The sequence below is a fragment of the Bombus pyrosoma genome, linkage group LG4 (genome assembly GCF_014825855.1).
Source record: "Bombus pyrosoma isolate SC7728 linkage group LG4, ASM1482585v1, whole genome shotgun sequence".
NCBI lineage: Eukaryota > Metazoa > Arthropoda > Insecta > Hymenoptera > Apidae > Bombus > Bombus pyrosoma.
This window is the reverse complement of record NC_057773.1, coordinates 4,440,745-4,456,003: the sequence shown is the minus strand read 5'-3', so window position 1 is coordinate 4,456,003 and position 15,259 is coordinate 4,440,745. Positions and strand designations below refer to the sequence as shown.

The following is a 15,259-nucleotide window of genomic DNA, read 5'->3' as shown; positions in this document are numbered from 1 at the left end:
ATTAAGGTTTATGGAAGTTTTATTTGATGAATTAATCCTATGGACGTGAGTGTATACGTTAGTGTATACGTAAGTGAAGTAGGAGGATGATTATGAATACTATGAATAATAGGTATTCTTCAAATTAATTGCGTTGTTATTGGCACAACGACGAACACTGATCGTCATACGATGGCACGATTTGCTTACAATATTCTTTCCTTTCTTTTTTTCTTCTTCCTAAACCATAGAAACAGTCAATTAGAGCTATTTTTCTTTAACGTACGCACAACTCGTTTTAGATAAATAAGCCCAGCAGTTGGTGCTGAAGAAATTATAACAATAATTAGAAAAGTCTTCAAGTTCGAATTTTATTAATATTGTACGTTATTTAAAATCGTATAAAAAGATATAACGAACAGAAGCAAATTTTCAAGTTCTAAGAGTTTTAAGCAAAGCGAAGTAAAAAATGTTAAGTACGTAATCGTTAAAAATACGTGGATAATCGTTCAAAAGATATAAAACTTTTTCTTTCCACAAAGAAAAATTATCTAAACGTACTATTTTTTTAAACAAGATTTTGTCCAGTATATTCCAGTAAAAAAATGTTAAAAACATTAAAGGAATCAAAAATTTAAATATCTCTAATTAATAATTTACGTAACATTTTCAATATTATTCTACGTAATATCTTTGATTATCAAATTAGCACCAACCGCTGAACAATTTGAACGTGCATATCGCAAGTGAAAATTAGCATTAAAATTATAAAAACTCTTAAAAGATACTAATAAAAATTATATAGGAACACGATTTCTAGGCTCGCCCTTCTTAGAATTAAGGCTTACAAATTCTTAAACGTAAACGATAAAAATAAAAATTAACGTAGAAGAATAGAAAAATAATATGTTCGATTTTTTCTCGTACAAAAATCGTCAGAGTGATCCTCCTGTAATATTGTTACTTCTAAAAAAACACGAATCCTCCTTCGTGCTTTTTAATTGAATTATTATTAAAAATCAGATAATTATCGTTCACAGGAGTGATAGTGTTGATGTCCATTGAAGTGTGTCTTATGGTAGCAAGGCAACGACCAGAAATGTTGGTCCCTTCCGAATTCTTCGCCTTGCTTGATGGTCTGAGGAAGATTCTGGCCGACAGTTTCCGGCAGGAACAAAACTAGTGCGGCGCCAAAAAAGGACACCGTGCTGATAATCATCATTGGAAATCCCTCCCAAATTGCAGCCTAATGAACAAATATTAATTTATATGAGCAAAAGTTAAATACCATGAAAATTTGGTTGAAGTATTTCTCATTTAAAAAGTTTCATTAGAAAGTTTCAACCAATATGCTTTCATATCTTAAGTTATTCTATAATTTTTTATTTTAAATTTCCATTTTTTGATTAAAGATCAATTAAAGAAAAGCATTGGTTGCAACTTCCAAAGTGAGAAACCTTCTAGAAAGCGAGAAATATTTTGATCAGATTTTTATAATATTCAACTTCTTCAGGGAGCAACTTGTTTTAAGGTAAGAGAAAAACTATTTTACATTTTCATGAGAAAGATGCTAATACATGAGAGCTTTTTCATCATTTCTAATAGCGCTTATTGTATCTTTTGGAATAAATTAAAGAGAAGTTGAACGTAGATATACGTATTTGAAAAATATTGCAACAGCAATAGTAGTATAAATATTTATTTACCGAGTCAGTGATATATGGCGCCAAAGAGTGTGCAACTATTCCGAAAATATGAATGAAAGATACGCCCTGCGATCTGACTGGCGTGGGCAGAAGTTCTGCTGCATACTGAAGACCAACATTGGCTGCCATGTTCAGACAGAATCGCGACAATACTGACATTACTAATTTCGCGAGCACTGGAGAATAAATTAAAAAATACAGAATTAATCCTGGGTACACAATACTTGATTATAAGTTTAATTAAAAATATAGTTCAATGGAAGCTTAATCAAAATCAAATTAAAATTTCACACAAACTTTAAACTTCTGTAAATCTCCAAATTCAACAAAACCAACATATAGAAAATTATTGCTTCTAAAATGTGCAAATCTCTTTTAATTTTCCCACTAAATTAATTCCTAACTTTTTCTAAATTCTAGTTCCACCAAAACAATTATTTTCCAAGATTAATACCTTCGAACTTTCCAAAATTCTTTTACATTCATCGTCAACTTAATTTCAGATTTTTCTAAATAATACGTCATTATAATCATTCTAATTTTACTCGAATAAACAAATTAATATATTTACTGGAATGCAGCATAAGTTCAGCAATACTGAGTACACAGGTCATTGCCAGAGTGAGAAATCCGCAGAGTCTACGACCCCATCGGTCGAGCAACAAGGCGAGCAATAACCCAGCTGGAAGTTCTGTGGCACAGGCGATCGAGAACGACACGAACACCGAGCTCTGGATAAGTTTTAACGAATACACGTGGCCGTCGAACGAGATCACGGTGAAACACCTACAAGACAACATCGGTTATTTATCAACGTTTTCTCGCAACATGAACTCGTATCTTATACTTGCCAGAATGCAACTAGAAGAATAGTGTTTCTCGCCAACCGTGGCGTTTTGAACAGATCGAGCAGCGTCGCTGATTCTTGAATTTTGTCCGATGCCTCCATGTTACTCTGCAAGAATTTATTTCGAGAATAATTAACGAAAGATATAATACGAGTCGTGCCTTTAGCCCTTACACAATTCAAAATTCATAACACATTAAAAAGAAATTTTATTTTCATTTTATTCGTCATTAATAGATAGCACGAATAGTCGCAAGTTCCAAGGTAAATTTAAAAACACGTTGTTTGTTATTGCTATTTTTCTTTGCATTCTGATTTATGGAATTAGTCGGCATGGCTTCTGATATCGAGGTTTATTAATATAATAAGTGATTGGCTGATTAAATACTTTTCTGATCTCCGCGAAATACAGTCGGGGGCAAAACTAAGTGGATTAGTGGAGAAGATGTAAAAATTCATTTCAACCATTTGCTAAACTATCTGCATATTACTAGAAGGAAATATAATAAATAAAACTCGAGTATATGACGCTGATACTAGTTTGATTATACTTCCTTCGCATCTATTTCCACTAACTATAGCAGCTTATTTTTATTCCCGATTGTACGTTATACTTGTACTAAATATTTTATAACTTCTATATAAATTCCCAGATGTACTTCAAACTTTGTACCAAATCGATATAATAACAATATAATCCAACAATCGACAGCCAAGTTTCATTTCACATTTCATTTTTCATCACGTTCCATTTTTAAAACGTGTCTATAAGCGTTAAAATACTTTCGCGAGTCTGTGTGTTCTCGACGTGAATCAAATATATCTGTCAGCACAGATTCAAATACTCTACCGTACGATTTCGCGTAAACTTTCTAAAATTCTATTTGATCGAACTTACGACGAATATATCGTAAATACGCGAATCTGGATTTCTACGGTTGATCCTAGCTATTCTCCGCAGTTTCTCAACAACCTTGTCCATCATCCCATTGGAAACGTACCACCTTGAACAGGGCAAATACGAGTGCTATGAATCGATAAGTAAATTTGCATAAATCTCAAAGCGCAAGTTGAGAATTCGAATAATCGAACGATTAGGCGTTTACTTACCGGGCGCTCTCGGGAAGAATCCACGGTGTGATAGCAACCGATAACAACGGCATGGCAGTAACGTAAGTGAAATATCTCCAGTTCGCGATATAGTAAGCTATCCATGGTAAAATTGTACTGGCCACTGCGAAGTATACGCCAAAGGCGATGTTCACGACCAACGTTCGTTTCGAAACAGCCATATATTCGAGCACTGTGGGATAATTGATCGTCGATGACTCTCGGAATAACTGATTATTATATCGAGATACTTAACGACGATTATTCTTTATGTTACAGTAATGGAACATGGAAGATTTATCGAATGAAACCGGTTATTATTAATATGAAGCAATTGATGACGAGCCGAATGAACGATACCATCAACTTAATTGTAGGATAATTGTGAGATTACAAATATAATTCCGATTTTAAATTAATCCATTTACTCTGCAAACGTGAATGTTCCGAGTTTGAGCTGGTCCGTATAACAAAAATACATAATGCACGTGTTTTGCTTCTAACGTATTTAAACGAATTACGTGTTGAAAATTTTGTGATAATTTTCATTTCGAACGAATATATAACTCGATTTAACAATATCAAGATATAGCCATCCTCGACGACGTGAAAATCGATGAAACGATCTTTAACGATAACAAAATCAATATATTCATCTCTGGTGATGGCAAAAGCTCTTGAACCAAGCACTCGAACCGTATAATTCAATCGAGTACAGCAACGTTAAAATTATCTTCGAGGAACAATTCATCAAAAATTTCTCACGCTTCGAACATTATCTTTCACGTAATAGAAACATTGACTTCATACTAACGTTATCTCTCGCGTAACTGAAACATTGGCTTATCGGTCGAACCCCTCGCACTTTCTACTTCGTAGAAGGCTTACCGATAATCAGAGGAATGTTGATACAGTTATCGAACGCCAGTCCAGTGAGGAACCTACAGACGGCGAATGACCAAAAACTATTTGCGCTGGCAGTGAAAATGGAAGCAAAAAGGGCGATGCCGTTGCAGAACATCAAAGCTGGGATACGGCCCTTGTGATCGGCGATCCAACCGACTAGGAAACCACCGATGATGGACCCGCAGAAGAAGATGGCCTGCGCCGTTGATACGAGGTATTCTCGGTCGCATACCCAATCTAGCTAATCACCAAGGGTTAAGAGTTAGTCAGCGAAAAATCAGATTCATATTTTTCAGAATATAATTTTAGTCCTGCTGCGGTCTTCGAATTTTTATATCTCGATTCTGCTCACAGTTCGATGAGTTCTTTATGCTCTGAAAAAGACGTTCGCGTAAAATCGGAACGAGGAATCATCCGTACTAACAACTATCGTCTTATACTTTCCTTAAACTTAAGAAATTTACTATAACAACAAGATACGCGATTAGGTCGGAAATGACCCAAAGAACGCAGCAGAAGTGTAAGAATTTCGAAGCATGCGATTCAGACAACGATGTAAATACTTCACCTCAGTTCCTATACTAGGATATGGAATCTGCGTGAAATTGTACTCCCATTGAGTACATTTTATCGTTTCGTTTGTTTCGAAGTCCAACGAGCTCAAACTCTTGTCGCTCTTCAACAGCTCCGTGAAGTTTAGGTCCTTCCGCTGACATTGTTCGTAATAAGGATAAACGTGCGTCGGTGGAATCGCTATTTTGATCCTAAACATCCCATACGATGGACAATTAATCATTTTAATTATTAAAATAAGAACCAAAGTCCAGACAGAGTAATCCAAAAATATCTTGTGTCGTATCGTGAAATTCTTTCGTCTTCAGAATTTTCTACAATATTTTCTAATAATTTTCGAAATGTTTGGAAATTCGAGAAATGCCAGAAATCGCGATATTTCGCATATTTTTCACAATATTTTAAAGTCACTTTCTACGAACAATCAAAAATATCGTCCAACGTTTAAAGGAGCTTTCGTTGCTACGTATATCTTCTTTTCTTTCCTTCCTTCATTATACACGCTTACCTCTCTTCTTCGGTGAAATTCGAGTTTACTAATTCGTCTATCCTGCACCAGTGTTCCGTGGGAATAATCGTAATGAAAAATTGCGAGAAATACAGAAACGCGTACGTCGCGCCATAGGGTAGTAACGACAGTAACAACAGCCATTGATATCTTCCGTAGTCGCCGACATACGGCAGAACATCATCGAAACTTTCCAATCTTGGTCTCAATCGAGTCGTTTCAGTGGGCAATATAGAATTACTCTTCTCGTCCTTCATTTCGCTGAAACAAAATCCATCGTTGATTTCCAGACGTAACAGTATAAAAGTTAGTGGTCGTGCAACAAAGTTTTCAGTCTTCTAGTCTTTGAAATAAATCTACTGACTTATACCACGTCATTCGCCAGGCCTCTAAAGCTTCCTTTGATGTTTCACATTTTGTGGTTCTAATTCAGTGCTTACCTTCCTTCCTTCATAACATAATCGTAACCATACGTTAGATATTACAATGCTCCTTTCCTCTCCCACAAACAGGAAATAGAAATGTTCCGCGAAGACGCTACACCCGTAAACAACTCATAAGCAACGTTTAAATAATCTGAATCACGACCGATCAGCGTGATGAACGCGACTCTACGCTAACGATAAGACCAAGCGATTATTTTCTGACAGAACGCAGGAGCAATCTTACCCGTCATTCATATTTCTTCCTTCCATAGTTCGAGCAGCAAAGTCTCAATTATGATTTTAGATTTGAAAAAGCAACGGAGATGAAAGTTCTGGAATACGGAGATCCGATGTGCTGATCGAAACACGTTCGGAAATGAACTGAAAGAACGGGCGAAGTCCGGCAACTGTTCGCCTTGTTTTCGATTCGGTTAAACGTTAAATTAAGTGTAAGTGTTTGTTCGAGTGCCGGCCAATTACTGTGCCGGGAGTCAAGTGAATCGTGACACGCGACTCGTTCAAATTGAATTGCATACGAACCACGCTCGCGAGATCATCTTTAAAAGGGGCTGATTCGGTATACGTGGCGATATCAACGTGATATATACATGTCTGGGGAAAGTTTCGACGAAAGAAATAGCCTCGAGTGCTGGTTAAGGGTGTTCGAGTTATCGTTTAAATGTCGATATTATAGATTTGCAAACGAAATAAGAAAACCGAAGGAAAGTTTGTTGATTCTGTCATATTTCATTAAATGTAGGAGAAAAATTGAATGGAAGAATTTTCTGATTAATATTGTTTGTTTATTACTCGTAATCCTCTTACCCGGTAACTTAAGGATGACTTCCGGTTACAGTTCTTACAGTCGGTACTCGATTTAATTATCGTGTACAATAAAAACTGTTCTTCGCTAACTTTTTGATCAATATATTGAACTCTATTGAAAAATAATCGAGAGAATGTTAAGCCATCGAAGGCTAAGAATAAGTGAAATAATTAAAGGTTTTTCAAACCTGTTTTAACACTAATATTAGGGACGTAAGAAAATGGTACTTCTGATGTATCAACGCAATTATTTGATTATTTGCTATTCGTTAAAACAGACGGTCTTAGGAACTGAGGTGGTTAATTAGGGATTGAAAAATTAAAAGAACGATTTGCAAGTTAAAAGTAAAATAATATGTCGATCTTTCGTAAAGTTTGTATATCAAATTTTTCATTTTCGTATCAGATGGAACAAAAGATTAAACTGATATGGTTACTTGAAAGTGGATTCAGCGAAATTAAACTTTTGCCAATTGAATTCGAGCGAATGCGTGACACGATATTATCGTATGGAATAAACACGGAAATGAAATAGCTGACAGAAGAACCATCGATTTGATGATTGAGAAATCAATATGTTACAATTTGTTGGAAACATTTAGCTTGCACATAAATCACATATGAACCAAACTAACGCGACTGATAACATTAAATTGCACTGAAACTGAGGACTCGATCGATTCTCAAAATTCCAAATACAATCTTTTTAATTAATTTTCACTCATTATCGAGAATCCAATCAAAATTTCTTTTTTCTAATTTATTAGTAATATTCTTAGTAAGAACTAATAATTATCGATCTTCTTTTATAAACGATTATCAACGCGAAAAATTTCATTCAGTCTGTAGAAGAAAATGAATACAAAAGTTCAAACCCTTACCTGTCACCAAACGATTCTTCGATGTCTAATTCACGATAGTTCACGACGTGAGAATGAAACTCCAAACTGATCGCTTCTCGTTGTTCTTCGTTCGAAATATCGATCACGATTAATCAGACACTACCAATCACATCCACTAGTATCACTGTCAGGCCGATTAACAGCAAGTTACGAAATTAGCAATTAAAGACACCCTCGATCGAACCATTTTTCTCTCTCGACATCACACTAAATCATGTCAAACGTATCTTTCCGTTCCAATCGTCGTTGCCTAACTTCCCACGAACAAAATGTCTCGATACACTAATATCCTTCGTGTTCTTTGTGGAAATAACCGAAGAATTTTTCCGTTATTGTAGCATCTTCGTTGCTGCTCCTTAATTTAAAAGTAAAGAAATAAAATTAGTTTAAAAAAGCAATTAAAGTAATTCACGTGGGTTTCCTTAAAGACGGAGGAAAATCTATGATAAAACCAAACAGAAGTAGAAATGAAATAAAATAAAGTCTGCGATTAAACGAATAATTGATACGAATTGTTATTTCGAAGAGAAAATTGGCGATTAAATAGGCGATAAACAGTTTCTATTAAAAAGAAGGTTGTACGAATAATCAACGTAGTTTACTTCGAAGCAAAATTAGAATTGGTAATCGAATAATTGACACACGGTTTACTTCGAAAAGGAAACGGAAGCGAGACTTCGTTAAATACACGATTTCCTTGGTAAAAAAGAAAAAGTAGATTTGGTGGTTACACGAATAATCGTTGCAGTTTATCTCAAAGAAGAAATAGCACGGATGGTCAAACAGACGAGAAACAAGGTTTCTCTGAAAAAAGAAAATAAAATAGCTGATCGAGTAAATAGTAAATACAATTTACCTTGAGAAAGAAGACTTGACGGATCAACGCTGTTTCCCTCGAAGAAACGCTAAAATCAATGGTCAAACACACAATGAAAGTAAGTAGTTTCCCTCGAAGATGAAGTAGAATCAGTAGTTAAATCAACAAGATTGGCACAGTTTCTCTTCAAGAGACACTATGATCAATATTTATACTGGCAGTCAACGAATCTCCCTTTCGACTGATCCAATCAATGAGTGAAACGATTGTATTCGGTGAAATTTTCCTCGAAGATGAAGCAGGATCGCAGATCCTTACGTAAACGACCGATCAAGTTTCCACGCCAATAAACCTAAATTCTCTGGCTAATTAAGAATATAATAGAGACACGATGACGTTTTCATTTAAAGAAATGAAATTGTTAGTTAAACAATGACAGGATTTTCTTATTCGAAAAGAGAGGAGAAAAGCGTCCGATGTTCACGAAGTCTTGCACAAATATGAAGGGGAAACCGGCTCGCGTATCGCTGATATAGAAGCTTGCTTAGCGAAGACGAACACGATACTCGATGACACGTGTTTGCCAATAGAAAAGGAGAGAATCGAGGAGAAACGGAACGAAAGGAAGAAACGTTGATTGACAGTGGGACCGGCGAAACCAGAAATAGTTTCGAAAACACGATTTTCCGATCGCGAACATCGAGAACCACGTGCTCGCGTTGCCATCGATCGAACTCCATTTAGGCCGGCTTCAGACGAGCGGTTTGCTGCAAATCGTCGCAACAGCGACGGCGTTGGTAGAACAGAGACATAGAGTTCTTCTGTCTCGCAAAAAGAAAGATGCATACATATGTATTTTCTTGTTTCTCCGAAGCGTCGTGGCGCCAAGCCGGAAGCCGGTCGTCTGAAGCCAGTCATACTTTTTAATGGTGTTGAAATGAATTGTATCGCATTGTCGTCTTGTCGCTAATACTAAAATTGCGATATAAGAACGGTGTTAGGACTGACGTTGAAACCCAACTGATTTTTACAATTTAAATAACCGATGTATTGAAACGAATTCAGTGGATTTTTCAGGTAAATTTGTCGTTTGTTTTGCCGGTTGTGATCTTAGATCAACTCTAGTATATTTTTCATATTTAATTGAAATGCGGGAATTACGTTATGTTATTTGTTGATACTCTGTAGTTTAGAAATGTTAGCATCGTTATTTTAGAATTAATATTTACAAAAGGCATAAATGTAATTGAGTTCTAAATAGGATTAATTAAGGATGCTCAAGCTTTTTTGTGAGATTGGTTTTTTCTTGCAAGCTACCTCTATAAATTAGGCCTCTCCTGAAGGGATACGTAGTTTCGTTAACCGGTTTCTTGTAAAAAAAATTCGTAGAATTAGCCTTTTGCCAAGGGACTGATTTATGAATATCGCTTCTTCTGAGAAGACTGCTTCGTTACCATAAAAAATCAAGGACAGATTTTCATAGTTTATATTCACCGAAATATTCACACACACAATAATTTCGAACAGTACGATTAACAAATTACTAGATATGTCTATACAAATTTTACCTTACGCTTGAACATACAAGCAAAGCGAAAATTAGATTCCCAAAATCAAATATTAAGAACAGTAAATAACGATATGCATAATATTCTTCTAGCGAAAGACAGACAGTCTCTACCCGTTATGTACATACGAAGAGAAAGACACACACTAACATTCCAAACACATGTCGCGAATAAGAATGGCCTCGTAACTTACATAACAACAAAACTGAAGAAATTACACCATATAACATTGAATGTAACCGATCTAATATGGCACATCAATTATCGAACAAAAAGTTTCATAAAATTCAAATTAAAAAAAATATGGGATCGCGAAACACACAACGGGTGTGCATAAGTTATGTACGTAACTTCCAACTTACATACATGCAATAGGTTTAACCGTTACTGGCGTTGATAATAACAGAAGCACAGTCATGGATCCGTTACCATGTCTAGCGTTGTTTCAACGAGTTTCATTCCCACTTGATTTAGTGTCGCTCCTAACCGCTGGTTCACGCAACAGAGAAAGATAAAATGAAGCACGACAGATATACGATTACATACTTACGTACTACATCGTTCAAAGTCTATAAATAATATTGCAGACGGTATAATTAGAGGCCTTCTGTACTATTTCCGCACGCGGTAACGTCCTAAGTATATACACGGGAAACTTTAAATCGTAGCGCAATTGGAGCCGGAAGAAATTTTAAAGCGGGCTAAAAAATGAAAAACAAGCCGAAGATTCAAGAATAACAGAATTACACTGGAAACTCTATTTTGGGGGGAAATATTACGTTTGAAACTCGATCGAGTATTACGCGGCAGGTAGTAGCTGACTGATATGATTGAAGTAATAAATGTTATTACGGATTGTTTGATATCACTCTAACTTCTTGTATAAAATTCAATGTCAAGATTTATCATTTTTCATTATCAATGCTTATCTTGTTTACAGTAGATTTTATAACAGTAGAATCGAGATATTCTGTTCGTAATTTTTTATGAAAATGTTCTTCGCTTTGATGAAGAACTTTTATTTTTAGAATGATGTAAATGTAATATCTCAACGATATAAACGATGCTCTTCTTTATCTGTATATAAGCTAAGCAACTTTTAGCTTCGTAGATTTTTACACAAAGTTCGTCAAAATCATTCGTAAGAAATATTTTCTTTAGATCTCATTTACATATAGTAAATCATGCTAATATTAAATAACTAAATATAACTAGATATAAGTAATTATATTAAATAACAAACGGGATCACAACGTTGTTTATGGGCACAGAGACGTTAGAAAAATTTTGATCGTAGTCGCGTAACGACATTTGTTCCTCAAGAATCCGGTCTGCCTTGATAGATCATTAAGTAACGCGACCGGAATCTGCACGTCTCGCGTTGCGTCGTCGAAGGAAAATTTTTTATCTTTACTTTGTTGTATGAAAATGCTTTCACTGGCTGCGTAAAGGTCGAACTGAGGGAAATCTATGTTCGCTTCTGGTTTGCATAACAGTAGAACGATAGATCTTGAATAATAGATACATTTCTGTTATGTATTCGAAACACGTAACGAAAGAGAATTCGGTAATATTACCCAAAAACGGTTCCATTAAATTTTAATTTCTTACTAGAAGAGACGAGAAATTTGCCAATGGAAATTTTTCATTTTTAAAATGGCTTACATTTATTAATACTCTTTCTTCGAATACGACACTTATCGTACCATCTAATACTCAAAGATCAAAACCTAAAACAGTTTTCTATTCCATCTTTTTTAAATGCTTAAAATATTAAACCTAAATTTAATATTTCTAATCATTTTATTAACATGAAATCTGTTATTAATTATTTATTGTAATATCGTACAAATATAAAGTTTCCACAATATAACTATCGTAGATAAAATCCAAACTGAGAGATTTAACATTCTGAGAACATCTTCATTTTGCGAATTACGAATACATAATGATCGTGATCTATCTTGATCATCTGTCTTTTCCAAACTGATAATGTATTTCTTCATGGAATTTACCAGTTTCACTTCCTTATTGTTCATTTATCACCTAGTATCGGTAACAGATTATGTTATACGTGTTTCGTCGACAACACAAACAGAACTAAACGATCTAAGAATCGCTCAGTAAGCAACATTGCGATTATGACTGATTTCGACAATAATTATCGTTCTCAGACAATCTGCGGTATTAAATTTTCTCACGTTGTTAGATTTCCGTTTCGTAACGATCGTGATTTTCCTTCTGATCCTTCAGATTAAACGTCCTTGAACATCGTTAACTAAATCACGAACTTATAACGAACCCCATTTTTTATTATTTTTTAATAAGATTCCAAAAGATACGAAGAGTAGACAAAACGAAGAGTTTATCTGAAGATAATATATATCGAATAAATCAAGATTTTATTACACGTTCATCTGATAATTTCAAGTTCAGAAAGATTTTTCACTTGATAGAATATAATTTATAACTTAAAGGATTTTTAATATTATTAAATTATTGATTATTATGATGACTATATTGATGAATTATTATTGAATATTTAAGTAATCTATCATACGAGTGTGTAATCTGTAATTATAAAATTTTATCATTCGTAAACTGGTAGAAGGCTATTAGAAATTCATGAACACGCAAGTGTGTGTCACTTTATAATCTTTGTTGTAAATATGTATGTACTTGTTGTATCGGGTATTTATGACATTCAAATAATAATATCTACATTCAGCTGTCGAAGATTAACTTGCTAATACGAAGCCTATTTACCTTCATATCTTATAATAAACTTCATTATTTCGTTAGCAATGAAACATGTGCGTCTCGCAGAAATTTCAAAAATTACAAACATAAATATAATGTTCCCAGTTTTACTTAACTTTTTTATTTTACTTGCAATGAGTATTGTAACGAAGTGTCTTTAACGACAATAACTCAAATTTAATCTAATTTTTACCAACGCATGATCGAACTCGAATTTTATTCTTTAAGACATAGTTCATTCGACTAACTCTGAAACGTAATTATTTAAATCTTAGAAACGAAAGATTGAAAACATTTAACCCCTAATGATGCATCGATTCCACTCTATATTAATATTAAAAAGACATACAAATCGGCGTTAAAAGATGTCGATATTTACAACCATAAAAATCGCCACGTTAAATCACCTTTTCATTTACTAATCCTACTCATAACAGCACACTCACCAAACAAACTATCAATGATCGCAAGCGAGTCACAATGTCTTTCACATTTTACGTAAGCAAAAAAAGAATACAACGATCGTGATAGAAACTTTACAAGCGTCCCATTTACGTATGTGCGTGCCTGTGTCAAGACTGCAATCAGTAAGAATAATCTCGTCGACAACATGATTCTCCGCAACCATACTACTTGGCACCGAATAATGGTACAATCGTCTCGTAACACGTATGATTGATAACTCGTCACGCTAGAGGGACATATTCATTACTCGTCTCTTCGGATTGCATCACGTTAATATTAATTAGCGACAGATAACTTCGATAAAGGTCGCGAACTCTCGTATATTGAACCTTAACATTGGGGCAGTGAACGATATTTATGGAGTAGAAATGATATAGCACTGCACGTACGTAGCTGTGCGTATAGCATCGTATTCCATTGACTATTAAGGGAATTAAAATGAAAGGAGAGAAGAATTTTCCATAACGATGCTACTAAACAGTATCGAGAAGAATCATTTCGTCGATGGTCTACGATAAAAGATTATAATACGTATTTGAGGCGGCTGAGTCTTCTACGTGAAAATTACGTTGAAGAAGAAGAACAGGAAGAGAGCGATATAGACGATGAAGAACCATGCGTTCCTTCAAAAAAAAAACAATACTAGATGAAGCAGTTCTTAAGTAGTTCGTAAAAATATACCGTGTCGTACCAGTGTAACTTTCCATACGAAAATCGTATTCAGCTCTCCGCGGCTCATCGAATTAAAAAGAAATCGTGTTTGTAAGTGTGCTTTAGATACCGAAAAAACGAGTTTTAAAAATCGTGTGACAAGCGCATTTTTAAATTTGAGACGTTATCCTCTCTTGTTCTCCCGCCCCTGCGGTTTTTACGCGCATCGAGATCGAATTCTCGCGATATCTTGCAATTCGTAGCTGCCTTTTTGGCACGAATAATTAATATCACGTTTGTAGAGAATTATATGCTGAAACTACCAAGAACTGCTCGTTAGAATATTCCTTTTAATCTTCCACACGATATAATCTTTTCTCTCGTAATCATTTCATCGGATTTTAATCCTTTTGGGCTTAAATTTACCGAGTTTCTGAGCACTGCGTACATATGCAAGCAGAATTTCTCTGAAAAGAGGAAAACTTCGAAATTTTTGTCTGTAACGACAAAATTTCAAGAATGTCTGGAAGTTGCAAAAATTAAGACATCGATATTTTCTTGGTTCCCTGTGGTAACCGGTATGGCAAAATATATGTAGGAAATTTTTGGGATCTATAGGAAAATTCTCGCTTAGCAGTTACGCGTAGGAAAACTTTTAGAACCAATCGTAATTAACAAATTGACAGTGGAAAAAGTAATTAGCCGACCGCGAGCGGTTTTTCCATGCTTATTATAGCCTTAAATCGCGTTACATCTACAATTAGTCTTGGATTGTACCTCCGTAAAAACAAAAATATGTTTCTCCACTGTAACGGCGCAAATGTCTCCCACGCACACGTCGAATACCCGCTGCGATTCGAATTCAAGGTATTTGTAGCTCGACGATATTTGTTAAAAGTAAAACACTCTGAGATTAGAACATTCTTGGCGCGTTTCTAAGATTCTCTAAGAAGAGATTCTAAGCATCTCTAGGAAGAAATTTCTTGAAAGATTATCTCTGTACTCTTTACGCGCGCACGCTAACGAACAATTCGGAAATGAACATAACGTGAACTTGACATTATAATATACGGCATGTTGAACGCCGAAATTACCGATATTAGATACAGATTTTACGTCGATTTTATTCGAAAGCTCTGGACCAAATTTTTCTTTAAAAGAAGATTCTTCCGTCTTTAAAAGCGATTTTCCATCATTAATTAAAATATCATTTTTGC

At 34.9% G+C, this 15,259-nt stretch overlaps 1 protein-coding gene across 12 annotated transcripts; it reads right to left on the bottom strand.

Moving 5' to 3' along the window:
* Position 1: 1 nt before the first annotated feature.
* LOC122566789 (carcinine transporter-like) lies at positions 2 to 10,666 on the bottom strand. 12 transcript variants are annotated; one of them, XM_043724526.1, is made up of 13 exons: positions 10,533 to 10,640; positions 8,638 to 8,686; positions 7,761 to 8,136; positions 5,630 to 5,890; positions 5,117 to 5,312; positions 4,531 to 4,789; positions 3,643 to 3,835; positions 3,431 to 3,536; positions 2,537 to 2,640; positions 2,257 to 2,471; positions 1,686 to 1,861; positions 1,018 to 1,225; positions 2 to 219 (listed from the first exon to the last, which is right to left on the bottom strand). In XM_043724526.1, coding segments are annotated over exons 4-13 (1,716 nt in total). In that variant the 5' UTR covers positions 5,887 to 5,890; positions 7,761 to 8,136; positions 8,638 to 8,686; positions 10,533 to 10,640; the 3' UTR covers positions 2 to 217. The 12 variants fall into 12 exon arrangements, with proteins under 12 accessions (XP_043580461.1, XP_043580462.1, XP_043580463.1 ...); XM_043724527.1 differs by having other exon boundaries at positions 10,529 to 10,628; XM_043724528.1 differs by lacking the exon at positions 10,533 to 10,640 and adding an exon at positions 10,360 to 10,511.
* Positions 10,667 to 15,259: the final 4,593 nt, after the last annotated feature.